Consider the following 23,753-nt stretch of genomic DNA (forward strand, 5'->3'; position numbering starts at 1 on the left):
TTCCATAACTCTACCAGGCAGCAAGATTCTGTTTAACCTCTCCTCGATTCCCAAACAAAAATTTTCTAAAGCAATGTCCTTGAGTACAAAGACACCTTTGTACTGACATCTAGCTAATCAGTTTATAGTTACAGTGAAAAATATTTTGGCAGAATGCCAAAGAACAAGGTGTTAACAACAAAGATGTAACGGTGAATGTCAACTTGGTATAAAAACTTCCCGTTTTAAGGGTCTCAAACTCACTGGTGATACTAATTTTACCTGTATGTGATGTATTATTTAAAAAAAGTCTACAACAGTTGAAACTGAGTTTCAACCCAATATTCAACACCTGGAATTGCACAATTTGTTGACAAGCCCTCTGATATGCTTCTAAAGGAATGCACTTATTGGTAAAGTTATCCTTCAAGCGTCAAGCTTCCTAAGATAAACAGAACAATCTGAAGACATTTTATAAGAGTACCATAAATCTGGGGGCAAAAAAAATCTTTTTTCTTTTTTTTTCTTTTTTTTCTTTTTTTTTTTTTAAAGTCAGCCACACTGAACCTAACATTACTATTTAACATTTATAAAATGACAGAGAAAAGAATGGAGACCTGAATATTGATTAGAGGCATTTTAAAACTAAATTGGGAAAACTTTTACAGGTATTTCAAAACGCTGGAAGCATGGGAAAACAGAGAGACATTCCTCAAAAAAAGAAAAGTTTAAAACCCACCTCTTCTTTCATTCCACTAATCATCAAGCAGGACCAAAATTAATTGCATGGAGGATTAATGGGGTGCCAGAAACAATGTGATAGTTTTTCCCCAAACTCTAGTGACTCACTCTCATTTAAAAAAGCAATGGTGAGCATTAGGACTCTTACTGTTTTTGTCTATCCTCAGCATCTCTCTCTCAGCCACCCTGCATCTACTTCTGCAGGAAAGCATTAAGTTGAAGCAAAGTAGTATTACACTTGCAGCTGGTTACATAATGGAAGTGATTAAAATCATACAGTCCTGCTTTGTTGTGGGGTAATTTGTTCATGACATTAGCTCCCTATTAGTCTATGTCCTGAAGCATAAAGATTGATTACATCTGTAAAAACTTATAGCAGGCTATATTTATTATATTATGGAATAGTCATCCACGAGTTAAACAAAGAAAGCCCTGTACTGCACGATACAAATGCCAGAAAGTGCTGCAGTGAACAAGCTTGCATTAGCGAGGAAGGATTAAGTGATTTCTTAAGTCTCTCTCCACCTTTATACATCAAAATTTATTATTTTCACTTTGCTTCTTTAATATTCTGTGACAGTGAGTTCTACATGTTAAGTAAAGTGGTATTAAAAAACCCAGTATTTCCCTACATCTTTTGCTTCATTGAGTACCCTGTGTTCTTATATTGTGGAAGAGGGCAAAAAGATATGACCAGCTGGCCTTCACATTTTTTCATCCCTAGGTCAGGTTTCTCTTGCAGACAGAGAGACTCCCATATATCTTGACTGAATTAAAGCCACATTAATTCAGCCTTTGAATTCCCTTTTACCACTTCCAAGACATCAACAATACCTGTTAATCTGTTATAAAAGTAACTTCAGGATGCAGATAGGAGTGAGCTACTGTGTCTTAACCTAGGTGATAATGTCATGTTTAACCTAGACAATATTCATCTCTGGGGAAATTAACTTTTATTCTAGCACAGCCATAGTATAATGAACTCTTTATAAAGCTAACAAATTAGAAAGTAGTAAAAATAATCAACTCACCCTGCTAGGGTGTGTCCACACTAGGAGAAAAAGTGTTCTCTTACCACATTACCTAGCATAATAAAATCCCAGTGAAGACAAGGCAGTCTCTAGTTTTCACCTGTTCACAAGCTGAGGTAAACATCAGCAGGAACACAATGTTTACCTCAACATGCTAATAGCGTTAAAACTACAAACTGCTTTGCCTTCATTTGAACTTAAACTCATGTTGGTTAACATGTGACCAGGCCACCTGTTTTCCTGATGAAGTCAAGGCCTTTGACATTTTATTCTGGGGGTCTAGCTATATCACGGGTATTAATTTATATAAACATTCAGGATTCTAAAATATTCTTATCTACTTACATGTACCTCAGGTTTTGCTATGGATGTGTCCCTCCCTTGCATTCTAGCTTCTCATTTAAAATACACATCAATTTCTAAATAAGCAAAATGCTGGGATTAGACATTTTCAGGTGTTTGAAGACACATCTACTTTTCCTCTCATATTGTGGTGGTCTACTGCTAAGGGTGTTGTCGTTCCCCACTATCTCTGCTTAAGTTATATTGGGTATAAACTTTCCCATTAGAAAAATCTACAGGTTATTTCTGTTATTCAAGCAATGTAGCAGAAGGTGGTACAAAGGTCTCAAAAAGGGGTGGCAGTACAGAAATCTAATTTTTATTCTGTCCCCTCATCAAATTCTAGTTTCAAGAGTGACAAATTGAAGCAGCCTTGTCAATGGTGAGTATTTCTTCAGCCATACTTTATCTCCACTTCCACCGAAGTGCAGACACAAAAGTTATGCAGCTGAACAGGAAATAGAGTACAATTACACCTAATTGAGCAATAAAACAAATTAGAAGCTATACTGCATGGATTTAGAAGTAGTTTTCAGCATCATGAAACTAGGCCTGAGCTGCTAACAACCTTTTTTTTTTTAAATAATGGACTGACTTTGAAGAAATTAAAGAATTCAGATTTTTTCAATTTGAACAAATTTTAGATTTACATCACCCTTCAGTACAATCTTTTTCAAAGTAATCACACTGGTACAATATAAATATAGGTACTGGCTGTCAGACTGATTTTGAGACCCAGTTTTGGGAACAACTTTGAGCGCTATTTCCTCATCTTCTACAGCTCAGGCATGGAGTCACAGAGCAATAAGACTGGTATCAAAGAGGAGTGGAAAAGGGGAGGAAAGACAATGGCTGGTTGCTACAGTGTTTCCCTCTGACCACTTACGGAAGTCACTTTAAAAATTAAAACTAGTCAGTGCCTAGAACTGAGAAACATTGTCCCATACTATACCAAAATAATCTACATGTCAATCAATCATGCTTTAAGAATGAATTTTAACATGTGTACAAGGAGTTGCATGTACAACTGTAGTAACAAAACATATGGTGATAAATGCAACCTTAGTAATCTCAATCTGACAAAGTGATTTATCTCTCTCGTCATATGGCTGCTGAAGGAGCTTACATAGAATCTAGAGACGGAAAAGACTTATTAGGTCATGTAGTCCAGCTCCCTGCCAATTCAGGATTGAAACAGTCTTTACCTGTTCCATGAACACCTAAAGCAGTAAGATGTATTTGCTGTAAACACGGTGGTTCACAAATGACAAATTTTTATTAAGAGTTCTGTTAGGAAAGAGGAAATTCAGCCAAAACATTTTTCTAAAAAGTTCTCTCTTTTCTGAGAAGAAGAATCAGAAATATTTGTTTTTGCACTGGGAAAATATCTGTTTTATTGATCTTTTAAATAGTAATTACTACAGAGAGCAAAAGCTTTATTCAACATGCAACAAATTATGAATACTTTGAAACAGCACTCAAATGATGGAGTTTAAGGATAAGACCAAAAACATTCATCTAGAAATTACACCTATTGCTGAAAGAAAGATGTGGGAGAAGACAAATTTCCATTCTGAATAAGAAATAATCATTCCATTGGAACTTCGACAGCTGAAATAAGCAACCCTTCAACATGACACTTATTAGCAAAATGTAAAATATCTCAGGTTATAAGATTAATCTTTAAGCTATACTGATGCCCATTGCTTCAAAGAAGATATCTGTTCAAACCAAACTTATTTTGTATTTCAATAACATCCTATTGTCCAGTTAGGATATGATGAATGCATGATACTGTTAAGCTTTCAGTGGAAACAAAACCAGACATGAGCAACTGCCTTTAAACAATATACAAAAACATTCACTGGAGAATGCTGATTCAACTTTAATGTTTCTGTCCAATTTGAATAAACTAAGAATTGAAAATGTTCATGAATGAAGACTTCATATAAAGCAGTATTTCTACTGAAGTGAGGATGGATTTTTCCTGGAGCAAATGAGATTTAAATCAACGTATTACAGACATTCCCAAATGTAAAAAGAAAAAAAAAAACAGAGAAAAATAGCTTAGTAGCAGAGTTATAGGACAGAGTGGAATCTCGAGCCCTACAGCAATGGTGCAATATACATTTCCAAACAGCCTGCTGCAAAGGACAGTTGGGAGGTTCCCAGTGAAGATCAGTAAGAAGTCAGTACACATCAAGATGGAGAAACAGGATAATGTCTAATTGGGACTTGGGCAAAATATGTGACCGTGTGCATGGGTACTGCTTTGTACACAGTGGACACTTTCAGTACACAAAATTAGTGAACTTACCTTTTCTTTGAATGAAAATCCTGAGCAGAGGATTGGCCGTGGAAACTGCTTTATGATAATTGTCATCATTGTTGATAGGCAGCAGATCTCCATGAATGTCTATATACCCAACTAAAACTTCAACATTGGGGATCTTGTGCACATGCTGCAATAATCCATAAAACTCCTCAAACTTTCCAGGTTTGGTTCTTTCCAGAGAAAACCGTCGAAATTCAGCTCCAAACTACAACAAAGACATCTGATTTTAGTAAGACAGAAATCAATGTACACCAAGACAACAGGATAACTTGAAAGATACAGGAAGCATTCACCAGGTCAAAAATTTAATTTACAAAAAATATGATTAACTTAATGCATAGCCAAAAGGTTCTAAAGATTTGAGTGAAAAGGTGACCTTTCAGATGTACTAATGTCAGAGGCCATGCCACATGGTTCAAAATATGTATGCAATTATTTCTGTCTTGAAGTAATCTGCTCCAATGCGAAGTCTTAATCAGAACGTGTTTACTTTTGATTCTATGCAAAGATTTTTGTTCTTACTGTTATATTTAACTCCAGGCCCAAATAACCACATGTAAGGTTAAAGCCTTGTCTACACCTAAAAATTAGATCAACCTAGCTACAATGCTCAGGGCTGTGAAAGATTCTGCACCCTGTGCGATGTAACTACATAAACACATACCCCAACTGTAGATTGGGTTGGTAGTGATTGCACGTCTAACATAGTGAATGCCAGTGAAAATGAGGTAGGATCAGAGGCTAAAATAGGGAAAGAATAAGTTAAAAATTACTTAGACAAGTTAGATGTTTTCAAGTCACTAGGACCTGATGAAATGCATCCTAGAATACTCAAGGAGCCAACTGAGGAGATGTCTGAGCCATTAGCGATTATTTTTTGAAAAGTAATGGAAGACTGAAGAGCTTCCAGAAGACTGGAAAGGGGCAAATATAGTGCCAATCTACAAAAAGGGAAATAAGGACAACCCGGGGAATTACAGACCAATAAGCTTAATTTCTGTACCAGGAAAGATAATGGAGCAAATAATTAAGTAATCAATTGCAAACATGAAGGTGATAAGTAACAGTCAGCATTGATTTATCAAGAATAAATCTTGACAAACAAACCTGATAACTCTGACAGGGTAAAACGCCTTGTGGAGGGGGAAAGCGGTAGATGTGGTAGATCTTGACTTTACTAAAGCTTTTCCTACTGTCTCACATGACCTTCTTATAATCAAACTAGGGAAATACAACCTAGATGGAGTTACTATAAGGTGGGTGCATAACTAGTTGGAAAACCGTTCCCTGAGAATAGTTATCAGTGGTACACAGTCATGCTGGAAGGGCATAACAAATGGGGTCTCACAGGGATCAGTTCTGGGTCCAATTGTGTTCAATATCTTCAGCAATAATTTAGATAACGGCATAGACAGTGTAAGCATACACTTACAAAGTTTGAGGATACCACCAAGCTGGTAGGGGTTGCAAGTGCTTTGGAGCATACAATTGTAATTTGAAATGATCTGGACAAACTGGAGAAATGGTCTGAAGTAAATAGGATGAAATTCAATAAGGACAAATGCAAAGTACTCCACTTGGGAAGGAACAAACAGTTGCATGCATACAAAATGGGAAATAACTGCCTAGGAAGGAGTAATGCGGAAAGGTATCTGGGGATCATAGCGGACCACAAGCTAAATGAGTCAGTGTAGATTCATAGATTCTAGGACTGGAAGGGACCTCAAGAGGTCGAGTCCAGTCCCCTGCCCTCATGGCAGGACCAAAAACTGTCTAGACCATCCCTGATAGACATTTATCTAACCTACTCTTAAATATCTCCAGCGATGGAGATTCCACAACCTCCCTAGGCAATTTATTCCAGTGTTTAACCACCCTGAGAGTTAGGAACTTTTTCCTAATGTCCAACCTAAACCTCCCTTGCTGCAGTTTAAGCCCATTGCTTCTTGTTCTATCCTTAGAGGCTAAGGTGAACAAGTTTTCTCCCTCCTCCTGAAGACACCCTTTTAAATACCTGAAAACTGTTTTTTTCCAAACTAAACAAACCCAATTCTTTCAGCCTTCCTTCATAGGTCATGTTCTCAAGACCTTTAATCACTCTTGTGGAGAAATTAGACAGGGTGCAGAGAAGAGCAACATCTTTCTTGAAATGCGGTGCCCAGAACTGGACACAATACTCCAATTGAGGCCTAACCAGCGCACCGTAGAGCGGAAGAATGACTTCTCGTGTCTTGCTCACAACACACCTGTTAATGCATCCCAGAATCACGTTTGCATTTTTTGCAACAGCATCACACTGTTGACTCATATTTAGCTTGTGGTCCATTATAACCCCTAGATCAGGGGTCGGCAACCTTTCAGAAGTGCTGTGCCATGTCTTCATTTATTCACTCTAATTTAAGGTTTCACGTGCCGGTGATACATTTTAACCTTTTTAGAAGGATGCTTTCTATAAGTCTATAATATATAACTAAACTATTGTTGTATGGTAAATGAGGTTTTTAAGAAACTTCATTTAAAGTTAAATTAAAATGCAGAGCTCCCCGGACCGGTGGCCAGGACCCAGGCAGTGCGAGTGCCACTGAAAATCAGCTTGCGTGCCACCTTCGGCACCGTGTAATACTGTTGCAAAAAAAAAATTAAAAAATTAAAAAAAAATTTTTTTTAAAAAGAGCATACATCATTCTGGCATGTATTAGCAGGAGCAAGACTCTACTCCGCGCTGATTAGGCCTCAGCTGGAGCAGTTCTGGGCGCCACATTTCAGGAAAGATGTGGACAAACTGGAGAAAGTCCAGAGAAGAGCAACAAATATGATTACAGGTCTAGAAAACATGACCTATGAAGGAAGATTGAAAACACTGGGTTTATTTAGTATGGAAAAGAGAAGATGGAGAGGGAATGTGATAACTGCTTTCAAGTACATAAAAGGTTGCTACAAGGAGGAGAAAAACTGTTGTTCTTAACCTCTGAGGATAGGACAAGAAGCGGGGTTTTAGCCCACGAAAGACTTATGCCAAATAAATTTGTTAGTCTCTAAGGTGCCACAAGGACTCCTTGTTGTTTTTGCTGATACAGACTGACATGGCTACCCCTCTGAAACATATTTCTTGAGTTCATGTTGCATAGTTTAGGTCTAATGTGCCACATAGGAAATGAGACCCTTGCTATTGTCATCATCAGTTCTGTGTCTCTCACATTTATTTTCAAAAATATAATCAAAAGTTTTAGTTGCATTCAACTTGGGAGTCTGTGAAAACCCAGCAGAGACAAGGACCCTATCGTTTGCTCATTAGTACCATAACGAGTCAAACAAACCGTTAGCACAACAAATGAAGAATTCTCAATACCTTCTGAACTCCAACATTCCTCCCCACTCTAAAGATGTTTAAATAAAGGAATTCACTGCAAATATCTCTGTTCTATAGATATGCTAACTACACTAACGTTAGTGAACAATAAGGTAGAATGAATCACATTCTGATTTCAGTCACGCCTCTGCATAACAAAGTAAATAAAACCTGCAGGAGGAACTCCCTTCAGTCAAAGAGCAGTGTGGTTTATTATAACATCAATAAGAACTTCTCCTTTGTTTCCATTAACTGTTTCCCCAAGAATTTGAAATATGCAACATCCAAGGAATTTTCCACATATTATGTATATTGCCACTGTTTGTATATTACTTAGAATTAATTTTCCAGTAGTGTAATTTAATGTGACAGACATCAAATAAAATTTCACGAGCTAAAAAGGACAGCATGTTTGAGGTTACAATATCATAGAATGTCCAGCTTTTCAAAAATAACTGCATATTTTCTTGCATACATTACAAGCACATTTATTGTGTCTCCATGCTTGTGCAGTTAATGCAATCATGCAAGTTACAGTCTCAAAATCTTTTTCCAAAGTAGTGATTGCTGTTTCCATTTCAAAACAATATTCTAATTTCATTGCAGTTTGTGTTCTTTCCCAAAACATAATTTTTGCAATGGTACGTCACGTATTTACATGGTACTTTACTCTCTTAAAGAGACAGGCTTCACTATGCAAAACACAGGACAAGAAAGTTATGGGGGATTATTCAGACAGGACAGAGTGCTTGAAGAGGTGGACTTCAGAGGGGATGAGAGTATTTATCCAAGAACTGTGGGCCGGTCTACACTGGCACTTTACAGTGCTGCAACTTTCTCGCTCAGGGGTGTGAGCTACTGGAAGCTACACCCTTCATGGAGGTTTTTTTTAGAGCGACTACACAAGCCAAATTAACATTGCTAGTGAAGACGTGCCCTGTAGCACTTCAAAAACATGGATTTTTGAGACCTAGAAGCCTGGGATGAAAAAGGGTTTGTTTTTAAATATACACCCAAGTTTTGCTTTGGCTATTTACAATGGAAAAAAAAAGTTAGAATAAAACTTCAGAGCAACTATAGTTTCACTCATGCTTAACTAGTACTTGGAGTCAGCAAGTGCCATCACTCTTTAGCTTCTGTCCACACAAATCTTCTGAAATTCTCCCACTTGCTCTAGCACAGGGGTGGGCAAACTATGGTTTTGGGGCCAAATCCAGCCTTCAGACATTTTAATCCAGCAGGGGAGCAGGGTCGGGGGACTGCCCCGCTCCGCATGTGATGTGGCTCCGCACGGCTCCTGGAAGCAGTGGCATGTCTCCCCTCCAGCTCCTATGCACAGGGGAGCCAGGGGGCTCCGCATGCTGCCCCCGCCCCAAGTGCAACCCACCAGCTCCCACTGGCTGAGAACCAGGGCCAATGGGACCTGCAGAGGCGGTGCTTGCGGACGGGGCAGAGGCACCTGGCCACACTGTCGCATTTGGCCAGAAGAGGGACGTGCTACTGCTTCCGGGAGCTGCTTGAGATAAGTACTGCCTGGATCCTGCACCCTCTCCACCCTCCAAACCCCTCAGTCCCAACCCAGAACCCCAACCGTTCATCCCTAGCCCCTCCCCCCCAACCCCCTGCACCAGCCCAGAGCCCTCTCCCACACCCTAAACTCCTCATTTCTGGCCCCATCCAAGAGCCTGCATCCCCAGCTGGAGACCTCACAGCCTCCCACACTCTAACCCCCAATTTTGTGAGCATTCATGGCCCACCATAAAATTTCCATACCCAGATGCGGCCCTCGGGCCAAAAAGTTTGCCCATCCCTGCTCTAGCACCAATACAACCTACAGCAGAAAATGATGGTATATTTTTACCGCCATGTCACGTAACTCTTAAAAATGCGTATGTCCTGTCCATACTAAAGCTACCAGTTATTGTAAACAAAGATGGAAACTATAGAATGGACAGGACACAGGATTTATAGATTAGGCTTCACACTGGTAAAAATGTTTACAACCAGTCTGCATTACAGCTTCCATCAGTGGAGAAACACACGTTTCCCCAATGTATGTGCACTTTTAAATCTCGCCTAGACAAGAGGAAAATGTGCTTTTTAGATCAACATGAATTAAACTAAACCAAATTAAGGCCACATTAATTCTGAACAACAGCATCCACGAAGGGATTTAATATCGTTTAACTAATTTCAAATTCACACCTTTAGTTAATTTGGATTAATTTTCCCAGATGTCTCTGTGTAGACAATCCCCAAATTACCTAATTCTATTTATGTATGCAGTGTTGTTGTAGTCATGTTGGTCACAAGACATTAGAGAAGCAAGGTGTGTGAGGCAATATCTTTTATTGGACCAACTTCTGTCACAGAAGAACTCTGTGTAAACTTGACTCTCTCTCCAACAAATGCTGGTCCAATAAAAGATATTACCTCATCCACCTTGTCTCTCTAATTCAAGGTAGGTAAAATGACATGAAACACTCCTTAATACTCAGTTTAAACACAGCAAAGAATCCTGTGGCACCTTATAGACTAACAGACGTTTTGGAGCATGAGCTTTCGTGGGTGAATACCCACTTCTTCAGATGCATGTGGTGGAAATATCCAGGGGCAGGTATATATATGCTAGAAAGCAAGCTAGAGATAACGAGATCAGTTCAATCAGGGAGGATGAGGCCCTGTTCTAGCAGTTGAGGTGTGAAAACCAAGAAAGGAGAAACTGGTTCTGTAGTTGGCAAGCCATTCACAATCTTTGTTCAATCCTGAGCTGACGGTGTCAAATTTGCAGATGAACTGAAGCTCAGCAGTTTCTCTTTGAAGTCTGGTCCTGAAGTTTTTTTGCTGCAGGATGGCCACCTTAAGGTCTGCTATAGTGTGGCCAGGGAGGTTGAAGTGCTCTCCTACAGGTTTTTGTATATTGCCATTCATAATGTCTGATTTGTGTCCATTTATCCTTTTCCGTAGAGACTGTCCAGTTTGGCCGATGTACATAGCAGAGGGGCATTGCTGGCATATGATGGCGTATATTACATTGGTGGATGTGCAGGTGAATGAACCAGTGATGGTGTGGCTGATCTGGTTAGGTCCTGTGATGGTGTCGCTGGTGTAGATATGTGGGCAGAGTTGGCATCGAGGTTTGTTGCATGGATTGGTTCCTGAACTAGAGTTATTATGGTGCGGTGTGCAGTTACTGATGAGAATATGTTTCAGGTTGGCAGGTTGTCTGTGGGCAAGGACTGGCCTGCCACCCAAGACACAGTTCAACACCTTGACAATTGTGGGTTATATGAGCAGATACAAAGATTCCAGAACTGCTGTACTGCATCTAAATTAGGATCTTGTCTAGACTAGGACAAAAGGTTTGTTTTTTTCCCCAAAAACATGTTAGCAGGGCAACTTATTTTTGTTCTGTTCACACTAGATCTTTAAATCCTGTTAAAACACGTTAGCCATCATGTTTTAAAAACACACTTTTATCCTAGTCTAGTAAAAAAGCATAGTATTAAGGGCATTTCAAATCATGTTAGCTAGACTGATTTTTTGAAGAGCCCCTTTTCTCCCTAGTAATTTTCCCTATATAATCTGCATTTGTTTTCCTATATATTCTGTTAGTCTATATTCAGTTTCAGGGAGAACCTTCTCAGTCTTGTTTTACACTTCAGTAGAGTACTTTTAGGGAAAGCAGTGTGCCTGCCCAATCAGTAAAGTTATGCTGTAACTTTTGTTAAGACTTATCAAGTTTTGCAGTGGATAATCATTCATAACCCTGTCAGGGATAGAGGGGAAAAAAGCGATGAAGAGTGATCGGACAAGGGGGCTAGTGCTGAGAGGAGGCATCAGGCTACAATAGGGTGACCTGACAGCAAGTGTGAAAAATCAGGAAGAGGGTGGAGGGAAATAGGAGCCTATATAAGAAAAAGTCCTGATTTGAGGGTCTGTCTCTATAAAATCGGGACATCTGGTCACCCTAGGCTACAGGGACAATACCCAGTATTAATTATCACTAGTGTCAACCCTATGGTGATAGCTGTTTGACTAATATAACAAGGCTGTGACACAATACACCAATGGCTCTCAAACCATTTTTTAATGCTGACCCCTTTCACATAGCAAGTCTCTGAGTGCGACCCCCCCCTTATCAATTAAAAACACTTTTAATATATATTTAACCCATTATAAATGCTGGAGGCAAAGCGGGGTTTGGGGTGGAGGTTGACAGCTCACTACCCCCATGTAATAACCTTGTGACCCCTGAGGGGTCCCGACTCCCCAGTTTGAGAACCCCTGCAATACACCAATCATCTTGCTCCTAAGCCCTGGTACAGGTACCAAGCAAAAAGAACTGTCTTATTTCCTCTGAAAACCCCAAGAGAAACCCCTCTACCCTTAGACAACCTGGATCTTCCTTGCAGACACACTCCCTCCCCACCCTGGGAATCTCCCTCTTGGTGCCACCTTCTGCAGGTGAGTCAGCAGCTCTCCCTCCCCCCACACAGTACCCTACTAGTGCAGAACCAGCCCTGGTCTCGGGCCGGCAACTCACAGGCAGACCTTGGGTGTACTCCCGAAGGGATTCCCCGAGCCCAGATGCCCCCCTCGGGACAGCCCCAACTTTCACTGAGGCTCGCCCTGCCCCCGGAGGCCCCTCACGGATCGACGCGCCCCCTCCCCGCCATCATTGCCCCTACCCCCCTCATGGATCGACACGCACCCCCAGCCGCCGCTCCCCCGGCGGCCCCTCACGGACCGATCCCCTCCCGCCGCCGCTCCCCCCCCCCGGCGGCCCCTCATGGATCGACCTCCCCCGCAGCCGCCGCTTCCCCCCCCCCGGCGGCCCCTCATGGATCGACCTCCCCCGCAGCCGCCGCTTCCCCCCCCCCCGGCGGCCCCTCATGGATCGACCTCCCCCGCAGCCGCCGCTCCCCCCCCAGGCGGGCCCTCATGGATCGACCCCCCCCCGCAGCGCCGCTCCCCCCCCCGGCGGGCCCTCATGGATCGACTCCCCGCAGCCGCCGCTCTCCCTCATAGATCGATCCCCCCCGCCGCTCCTCCTGCCCCCGGCGGCCGCTCACAGATCGACGGGCCCCCCCGCATCCACTTGAGCTCGCCCTGCCCCCGTCGGCCCCTCACGGATCGACATCGCCGCCCTCCCCCTTGTACTGGGGTCTCGCCTGCCCCCCCATCTTATCTCCTCCTCACGCCAAAGGGTCGCTCCGCCCCCTGCGGCCCCTGACGGATCGTCGCCCTGGGCCCGCTACCCACCTTGCTCTTCACTTCCATGGTGCCGGGGCCCCGGCTGCCCCCAGCGCCGCGGTGGGTCCGGTTCATGCCGCCAGACGGTCTGTGTCCCCGGGCGCGCTGTGGGAGGAGGGGGAGAACCAGGGCAGTTCCGAGCCCAGCCTCCCAGCCACAACCTGCTCCCGACGCCGAGCCGCCTCCTCACACACAGCCAGGAGGGGGGAGGAGCCGCCCCGCAGAACGCCTAGCTGCGCCTGGCACCTGCCGCTCCCGGTTGGGGGCAGGTAGCGCATGCGCGCCGAGGACTCACAGACGGGAGGGGGAGTCTCGGTGCACCTGCAGCGAGCGCGCATGCGTACCTGTCGCCCCGCGAGCGAGAAGGAACGACAGCGTAGGCGCACCTGCAGCCAGTGCGCGTGCGTGCAACGTGAGCACCTGCTCGGCTGCTTTGCGAAGTGGAAGGCACACGCGCGGCTGCGAACGCGAGGCAGGGGGTTGGGAGGTGTCAGTACCGTATTACTGAGGTTATTGTAGGTAAAGACCCACTCTCAGAACGGATTGTGTGGGGGACACAGCACACCTCCAAATTATCCTGGCATTGCACAGTAACCCCCCGGTGCTGGGCTTGTGGGGGGCACAGTACACCACCCAGTACTGGGATTAAAGAAGGTCTCATCCCCACAATTCTGAGATTATGAGGGCCACAGTACATCACCTAGAGTGGGATTATGGGGGGGGGGTCAAAGTGCCCCCGAGAGGCTGGGAATATGTGGATGGGATCAGAATACACCTCCTCTTGGTGCTGTGAGACTGTGTTTGAGGAAATAAGGGTGCTGTAGTATCCCACCAAAGATCAGGACTGGCTTCAACTACAGATAATCAGCTTTGTGAGGCCCTTCATTTTTAGGGATTCCTGCACATAGTTTTCTGGAGTTTATGTCCAGAAAGGACTATTAAATCATCACCATTAAATCCTGCACAAGAGAAGCCATCACATTTCACTCAAATAGCCCTGATGGGCACAATTACTTCAGTCAAACAAAAGCATTTCAGTCCTCGGAAAAATAGACTGTCTTGTGCCACAGGTAGAGAACAGGATGCTGCCAATGCCCTGAGAGGCTCATGCAATGCAGGCAATTGATTAGGTGAGACATGCCAGGATGATCCTAGGAAGTAATCCATGCCCCATGCTGCAGACGAAGGTGAAAAACTCCCAAGATCCCTGCCAATCTGACCTGGGGGTAAATTCCTACCCAGCCCCAAATCTGAGGATCACCTGCACCCTGAGCATGTGAGCGAGATAAACCAGCCAGGCATCTAAAACACAATTCCTGATACCACCTTAGATGATCACTGATCTACCCCAACCAATAGCCTTCCTGTCCCAGATTATAATTGTACATTGGGAGGAACAAATCCTTCTCATTCCCTTCAGGCAGCCAGCTGAAGCCCTGAAGTATGAGATTAGTTTATAGTCATTATTACAGAACAGAGCTACATATTTGGAATTTATGAGCCACACTGTCCACTGCAGGACCAGAAAAGGAACCAACTCACAGACTGATCCATCTCTCAAACATCTCAGCGTCATGCAAATTGTGAAGCTTTGTATATCCAAAGAAGTTGCACCAGTTTGATTTAAATTGGTTTAAAAATATTTAAACTGATGCAACACACTGGGCATATTTAAAAAGTTCATTTTGTTTTAGAGATATTACCAGATCCAGTAATATTCCCTATACTTAAAAGGGGGAATTCCATTAAAACCAGTAATATCTCCATAAATGGAATGAATTTTGTAAGTGTGCTGACTGTATATTTGGTTTACTTCTGGTTTGCATTTATACTTAGATATAAATCGGGATTAAACCAATAAAAGGGCATCCACACACAAAGTTGCCACAATTTAACTAAATCACTTCAAAATCGCACCTTTAGTGAAACCAGTGCACTTTTGCACGTAGTAGATCAGGTAAATCTAAGTCCAGCCCTACCAAAGGCAAAGAAACTGCAGCTCTCACTCTGGTTCAGCTCAGCCAGATAAGTTGATTAGTACAGAGAGAGGTTATTGTCCAGTGAGTATTTGCCAGCAAATCAGTTGGCATCCCGTTCAAGTCTTATGCTTTCTCTGGTCTCTATTTTCTTTACACTGGCAAAAGAGAATGCTTACAGGATGTGCTAGTTCTTATCTATGCTTAGAGCTTTTTTCTTCTCTCACATTGATGTAAATAGAAGTCAGTGAAATTTCTATTGTGTGAGCAAGGGTGGAATCAAACTTCTAATTCTATCATTTTACTACGTATTACCAAAACTAGAGAAGGGTAGCAGCTCAACCTGTTTTTCCCTGCCATCTTCTACAAGCAAGTTACTCAATTCTGCCAGACCACAGTGGGAAGGTGCAGAGGACAACACAGCCTTCCTAAGGATTTGCAGAGCAGTTGAATTGGCCTTCTTCTGATGTGAAAAAGCCTGCAGGCAGCTCCCAGCACTTGAAACCACCATGCAGGTGATGTTATTGCTACGTATTTATTAGGTTTCTTTTAATGACTTTTTTTTCTTCTCTTGCATTCCTGGAGTTGTTGGAGTTCCTCTGAGTAGGGTGTGGCCTCATGCTTTCTGAGACAGCCATGGTGATATACTCTCAAGTCACTGGAACCAACCTCATAAAAAGGTATTAATCACTAGCTAGCTTACATCACAGTGAACTGGTATTGTGTAAGAAAGGAATGTAAGGAACAGTTTGATTTCAGATAAAGGTAAGGAGAGGGGCAGGACTTCCATGGCAGGCAGAGCACAAGATTACAGAGCTATTTTAGTCACAAATTCCATAAAACCTGTGATTCAGACTTACTCAAACTATTCACTGCCCCCAAGAAAAGGAATGTTCAGTTTCTACCGACCTATTTACAGCTGGAAGAAATGGTTGTTAATTTTTTGTTGTTTTTTAGCTCCCTCTCACCTACATTTACCACCCAGGTCAGAACTCCAATATCATCAACTATTCTCCCATAATGTAGCTTTCTCATCCCAAGAGTTACTATTTTTTAAATAGTGTTATTCCATGCACCCAACAGCTGAAAGGTTGCATTGAGGGATAAAATTCAGATTGAAGGGGCAGGAGGAAGGTTTGGCTCATACACTCAATGCTTAGTTACTATGGTGATTGGCACTGTAGAAATACCATGTGTAGTTCTTGATTCTGATCACACTTATAGGCCAGGTCTACATTAGAAAAGATTTGCTGACATAGCTAAATTGGTATAGCTATACTGGCAAACTTTCCTTGTGTAACTACGGTACACAGTTTATACCAGCAAAAATGCTTTTACTGGTATAGTTTTTATTGATTCCCCAAGTGAAATAAGCCATACCACAAAAACACTTTTATGCTGGTAAAACTGCAGTTACACTAGACCTTTAGCAGGATTAGAAATCTCATAAATAATCACACTCTTAACTGACATTACAATAACATCAAATGTTTGTAGTGTAGAAGTAGGCCTGTATTTAGCACCATGTTGGTGATTACATCTGAAAAAGTGGGTTTTTTATCCATGAAAGCTTATGCCCAAATAAATCTGTTAGTCTTTAAGATGCCACCGGACTCCTCGTTGTTTTTGTTGACAACAGTGCGGTTCAGACGTGGTAAAATGTTCTATTGTAGACCAAGGCTGGCACTGTTTTTACATTTCAACTAAGTTACTTTTCATTTATATTGTCAGATCAGAATAGGGCCCAGTAGATTAGATAGATTTGGTTCAATCATGAACCCATTGAAACCAATGGTCGTTTTGTTCAATATTAGCAAGTAAGTGGAAAAAAATATCAGTGGGAGTTGTATAGAAAAGAGAAAGATAGACATAGGAAGGTCATAAATTAGATTCTTACACTTCCTTTTCATAAAAGGATCTGAAGTTTGCAAACCATCATGTTTCGCATCAATAACAGCTTTTATTTGACACATCACCCATTCACCGAAGCTTCTCCCTTCCAAAATTACAATGTTATTATTTATTACTCTTAAAGAGAACAAAAATAAAAGGAATTTAACACCCTCTTTCTCTCTCTCTGGCCATGTCTACACTACAGCATAAAATCGAAATTATTAAAACCGATTTTATAAAACTGGTTTTATAAAATCGATTTTATGTGTCCACACTAGGGCACATTAATTCGGTGGTGTGCGTCCATGGTCCTAGGCTACCATCGATTTCCGGAGCGGTGCACTCTGGGTAGCTCAGTAAAAGAATGAGACTAATAACTTCGATTTCCGTCCACACTAACCCTAAATCGATATAGTAATATCGATTTTAGGGTTACTCCTCTCGTTGGGGAGGAGTACAGAAATCGATTTTAAGAGCCCTTAAAATCGTTTTAAAGTGCCTTGTGGATGGGTACAGCGTTAAATCGATTTAACGCTGTTTAAATCGATTTAACAGTGTAGTGTGGACCAGGCCTCTGATAAATACAGCTTTGTCAGAACATTATGAAGCTTGTGTGACCAGATTGTTTCCCTCATGCACACATAGTACAGTGATCATACAGATAACCAATACATTTTCTGTGACATTTAATGTTCATGAATGTGAAGAATGTATAGCACTAGCTAAAGTCCACACATAGTCCTGTAAATGCACTTCATTCCTTTCTTAACATTCCTGTTGCTGTCCATGATATATAAATCTATATACCGCATATTAGATAGAAAATTATTTAGGGCAAGGATTTCGTTTTATTTTATACCTGTAAAGTATCAGGCAAACTTGTGGTAATATATAAATAATAATATGCCAGCATTGGATTTGTCCCAAGCAACACCTGCCAATTAACCCCAATTACCCAATGATTTGGTTTATGTGCTAATAATAATAATAATATTAAAGCAAATAGCAAGGGCAAATATTTGCTGTGGAATGGGTTGAGATGATAAATCACATTTCTCAATGGCCTAAATCAGATCCAAACAGTTTTCCATCAAAGCTAAAAGTTAAAGTTCCTATCATGCAATCCCAACTGCCATGGAAGGCTTTTCCTGCATCAGAACTGCAAAATCTGCAAGCCCAGGCTGCTTTACGTGGTTTTTGTACTGATTATTTTCAGTTAGGAGTGTGTGATTATTTTTACCAAAATAGTTATAGCAATACAACTCCTGCTGGGGATGAGGTATAAAGGTATCTTATACTAGAATACCTTATTGCCTTTCTGTACAGAAATAAGTATAATTTTGTCCACACTTGAAGAGTTGTGCAGATATAACTATACCTCTATATTGAAAGCAGTACAACTTCTGTTCATAGCCAATCCCTAAATGAGCCTACTCCCTCAACTCATGAGCACTACTCCTCTGCCAATTAGCTTTTTACAGTGTTTTTCTATAGGTAACTGGGAAGGTTTAACGAATGTATTTCCATATCCATAAAACTCTTGAAAAGGGAATTTACCAGCTTGTTTGTAAAATCTAAAAGAAGAAATGTACGGCTCCAAAGATGATGTATTTAAAATTATAATTTGGTTCAGTAGACCAGTATTGTACATTTTCTGTCCAGTCTACTATTCTTAAGAACGCCTATGATCTCACATATGGAAAGATGGCATAGTTTGGAGGAGTGACCAGAGGGATGAGACACAAGAATTCTAACCCTGGTTCTGCCACTGATTCACTGTATGGTCTCCACTCTAGCAAATCATTTTTCCTCTGCTTTGGCTGCCCTCACTATAATATGAGGATAACAATATTTATCTACCTACTTGGGATGTTGTGAGGATTAATTAATTAGTAAATGTTTATTTGGTGATTTATAATTTTTATATATGTGATATTTTCTGTAATAAAATATCATGCTAATTTGCCAGTGAGGTGATTTTTTTGTAACTTATTGATTTTGTCCAGCTTTTAAAAAGTGTAAAGTTGTCTTGACATCATACCAGCTAGTGAATAAATATCTGCTTATGATGTTCTATTAATTATTACCCTAATTTTGCAAATCTTTGCACACATGCTTAAATTTAACCACATGAGCAGTCATGATGAGTTAAAATTAAGCATATGCAGAACTGTTTGCAGGATTGGGGCACAAGTCAAATTCTTGCACATATGTATTTGTCAGAAGACCCAGCAGGGAGAATTGGGAACAGCCGTTTTGTAGTAGTGCCTAGGGGACAGATGTGATGCACATGTTTATGTGAGTGTGTGTCTGGCCTGGCAGTGGTGGGTCTGAAACATGCTTCTGTGATTATTCCTGGGCACAGGCTGCTGTTGGCTAGAATACAAGCTTTTGCATCTAAGCAAGCTTGTTTTGGATGCATCTTCATTATGAGCCTAAAACTGAGCCATGGCCCTAATTTATTGATTTGTTCTATTGGGGGATGTTGCAACTAAATAATACAATCTGGCTTTTTAAAAAATGGTTTTTATCCTGTTAACCTTGGACTCTCCCTTGCTTTAAACAACTCTGGATTTGCTTAAAGGGAAAGTAATTAACTGAACAAAGTAGTGCTAATCACAGTGCTCTCCTCTCACCTTTGTTTACAACTTAACGATCTATTATCTCTTTTTATTTCTAAATTGGCTTGAAGAAAACAGTTCATAATATTTAACCCTTTCCATCTTCAGAATACTTTACAAACATTAATTACTTAATCCTTACAGGTGGGTGTGTACTATTATCCCAATTTTACAGGTGGAAAAATTGAGACACAGAGGGATTAAGGCTGTATCTGTACAAGACTTTTTCTCTTAACATTTCCCATTGCTGCAGCTCTACCCATAGTAGTGCTAGTATGGTCTGGTCATTGGTCAGAACTTCAGTTTTGTCTCATTCCTAAAGACAGAATTGAACCTGAAAACTCCATAGAAAGTTCTTTGATGACTTTGTCTTTGTACCTGCCGGTAAAGCACCTTGCACATTGTTAGCAGTATATAAATAATAATATTCACTCCAGGAGTGCCTTGTTTGGCTGTTCTATAGAACAGCATTAATCCAGAGGAAAGACTGTTAGCTACTGATTCATCAACACTTCTTGCAACTCTCAGCACTTGCTTTCCGGTGAGCAAGAAGCAGGAGATGAGACTCCTGGTAAGTGGCTGTGGCTTGTGCAGTGCGGAGGTGGGTTCAGTATGTAGAAATGTGGGAGGTTGGCTGTGTTTCTGTGAGCTGGACTTTTACCTGTGTAGCAAACTGGTACGGCAGAACAGGGTGTTGATGCACGCCAAGATCTCATGGGAATCCTCCAGCGAGATCTCCAGGAAAGTTTCCTGGAGGTATTCGGTAATCCTCTGCGGAAGGTTCTATGGCAGAGCAGGTCTGTTCCTTCTCTCATTGTAGGAAACTTTCCCTCCCCATTTGGCAATCACTTGTGCAGGAACCAAGGCGTCACATAGGCAAGCAGCATAGGGAGCAGGGCAGAAGCCACAAGCATGGAGTAAATGTACCCTCATTTCCCTGCTTACCCTTAGCAATGAGATATCTGCTAGAATTACCTCCACCTGTGGAAAAGTGTGGGAGAATTTTAGAATTTGTTCCCTGGAGTGCTGCACCATGACCCTTGCAAAGAGTGTGTGCTCTTTTCCCCACGTAGAGCACCCCACCCTCACCCTGCCAACGCTCACCATGCTTTGGGTGTTTGCAGAGATGTGTTCATTGCTAAGGTCAGTGAGAAAGTGATGGCAATGTTGCAAAAGGTGTGTTTAACAGAAGTGTTTCAGTGCAGTGCATGAATTTAAAAATCCCACTTCTGTGCATTGTCCCCTGTGTTGGACTAGATGTAGACTTCAGGAACACCCCACGCACCCCAGCTGAGCATCTCCATCAGATAAGAAAGCACCCAAGATTCAGCAAATAAGATGTGTTCTGGGAGGTCCTGCAGTGCTCCAATGCAGAAAAAAGGGATAGAAAGGAGAGCTGGGAAGCGGAACGGCAGGACAGACAAGACAATCATGCATTTGTTAAGGATGCTACTCAGCGGATGCTTAAAGTAGTGGAGGAGCAAACACAGATGCTGAAGTCCTTAATAATCCTGCAGACTGAGCAGATCAGTGCCCGACCTCCACTGCAGCACATTCAGAACTCTTTTCAAGGCCCCCCCCAACTCCGCCCACGCATTCCATTCCACCTTCCAGGACTTCTTGGTTTCCCCTTCACTTTACCCCCTTGGACAACTTTCACAATGATAGCTGCACCTACACACAGTTGTGAAAGTCTGCTATTTCTTGTGCAATAAAAGCAAACTTTTATAATGGTAAATCATCTTTAATTTTTTTCTACAAGGTGAGATTACAGGCAACCTCAATACATGCACAGGCATTTTAATCATTTTATTACAGGAATATAAGGCCACAAATGTCACCATTGCCCCTTAGGAAAACTACATGTAACATAACATTGAAGCAACTCAGAATATATGTTACGGGTGGACACTGTCAAAGTGCTGCCTCAAAGCCTGCCTGATTTGAATAGCTCCCCTCTGGGCTCCTTTGACAACGGCCAGGCCATGCCGCCACTGCGCAGCACCTGGAACACTGGGTCAGGTCAAGCTCACAGCCCCTCCGCTTTCCGCAAATCAGCTGTTTGCGCGGGACGCCTGGGAGGGTGGAGAAGCAAGAGGCGGCTTTGCACTCAGGCCCAGGGAGGCGGAGGCGGAGTGGAATTGAAAGTGAGTTGGGGCAGGGAGCAGTTCCCCTGCACGCCCCCCAGGGTAACCTGCTGCGGCGCAGGCGGCCCCCCCTGCCCCAGCTTACCTCCACTCTGTCTCTGCCTCCCTGGGCCTGAGCGTGAAGCCCCCGCACTGTTTCTCCACCCTCCCAGGCTTCCCATGCGAACAGCTGATTTGCAGGAAGTGTAGGGGGAGGGAGGAGCAGGGCAGAGCATTCAGGGGAGGAGGGGGAGGTGAGCTGGGGCCGGGGGGCGGGGAGCTGGAGCCCCCATGGAGGTCGGCGCCTAAGGCGCCACTTCTGGAAAATGTGCTCAGGGCGTGCGGCTGCTCCACCTTGTTCCCCCATAGCTATGTTCCTGGGTCACTTCAACTCACCGGTTGTTAAACTTAGAAGCAACACCATGGAGAAGTACCCCTTCCTATTGATGTACTCTGTTGCAAGGTAGTCTGGTGCCAAAATTGAAATATGTGTGCCATCTATCGCCCCATCACAGTTAGGGAAATCCATTTCTGCAAAACCATCCACTATTTCACACACATTTCGCTGAGTAATGGCCCTTTGTAGCAGGATGCCATTTATTGCTCTGCACACTTGCATTAACACAGCCCCAATGGTCGACTTCCCCACTCCAAATTGGTTTGTGACTGACCATTAGCAGTCTGGAGTTGCCAGCTTCCACACAGCAATTGCCACATGCTTTTCTACCAAGAGGGCAGCTCTCATTCTGGTGTCCTTGCGCCGCAGGTCTGGGGCAAGCTCCACATACAGTTGCAGGAAGGTGGCTTTCCACATCTGAAAGTTCTGTAGTCATTACTCATCATCCCACGCCTGCATGATGATATGATCTCACCATTCAGTGCTTGTTTCACAAGCCCAAAAGCGACAGTCTACTCTATGCACCTGCTCTGTGAATGCCAAAAGCAATATAAAGTTGCTCCTATCCATACCATGCACAATGTTGGGCGCCTGCGAGTCTTCTTCAGTTATGAACATCATGATTAACTGCACTGCCATCCATGATGTCTTCATGACAGTCAACAGAGCATATGAGAGCAATGTGAGATGCATCCCTTCTCACAAAGATGTCAGGGTGCACAGCAAAGAAAGGCCATTCAAAAAATGCCACAAAAGAAAGCTGGAAGCCCACAGAGTGCTGGGACAGAAAGCAATGCATCACGGGACATTTAGCACTGTCCCAAGATGTGCCGTGATCCACTCATTCGTCCCACAACACCTAGCAACAGAAGCACTGTGAGATAAGAACCCACAGTGCATTGCTCATGCTGTTGATGATGGTGCACCTACTGTGGACACGATCTGCCGACAGAGGGAGCACGTATGAACATGAAATTGTGATTTTTAACGTCGACTTTTGAGTATCAACCTAATTTTTGTCTACACAAATTGGTAGTGTAGACATGGCCCTCATTATCTTGCTGCATATAGCAAAAGGGATGTGTTACCATAGGTCGTAGAAACCCACCTGGCACCGTGGTTACATACACGCATTGCTAACCTGCACTTAAGCCAATGCTGCTGTGTCCTCACTCCTATTTTTAGTGAGCTAGATATTAAAGCTAGCCTGGCTATGTCTACAGAAGCTGCAAATTACACCCCCACTGGAAGTGTAGATGTAGCCTTAGTTATTCGTTGGAGGTCTATCCAAGTACTGACCCAGCACAGCGTGTGTAGTCTAATAGTATCACAACACAAAGTGTCATGGCTGCTGCCAAGATATATACAAGATATATGCTAGCTCCAGTAGACTCTGTCCTCAGTACTGGTTCCAAGGGATCCAGAGTATGTTGTCAATGAAATATGGATCAAGGCTCCACTATAGCTTGGAAGGGAATATTGTGGGTTATTGTGTCAATCTGCAAATGCTTCATACACTTCCACTGACATTTTATGGCCCCCAGGATCCATTAATAGTATATATATTAAGAAAAAGAATGGTTCCATTACATTTCCATCACACTGAAGAAGCTGCAAAACTCAAATGTCATTGGTGAAAGATTATATTTTTAGAGATTTTCAAGTAGGCATTAAAGGGGCAAGCAAGGTTGAGAGGTCCAAAGTTTA

At 42.5% G+C, this 23,753-nt stretch overlaps 1 protein-coding gene across 1 annotated transcript in view; it reads right to left on the reverse strand.

Annotated features, from left to right (window-relative positions):
* The window catches only part of PARD6B (par-6 family cell polarity regulator beta), a 34,862-nt gene extending 21,576 nt beyond the window's left edge, over positions 1-13,286 (reverse strand). Inside the window, exons 1-2 of the mRNA XM_030533668.1 lie at positions 13,043-13,286; positions 4,411-4,633 (exon numbers count right to left, since the gene is read on the reverse strand). Of these exons, the coding sequence (XP_030389528.1) occupies positions 4,411-4,633; positions 13,043-13,108 (289 nt within the window). The 5' untranslated portion in view covers positions 13,109-13,286. The remainder of the gene's footprint in view (positions 1-4,410; positions 4,634-13,042) is intronic.
* Between the last annotated feature and the right edge of the window lie 10,467 nt (positions 13,287-23,753).

Source organism: Gopherus evgoodei, chromosome 14 (assembly GCF_007399415.2).
Source record: "Gopherus evgoodei ecotype Sinaloan lineage chromosome 14, rGopEvg1_v1.p, whole genome shotgun sequence".
NCBI classification, from domain to species: domain Eukaryota; kingdom Metazoa; phylum Chordata; order Testudines; family Testudinidae; genus Gopherus; species Gopherus evgoodei.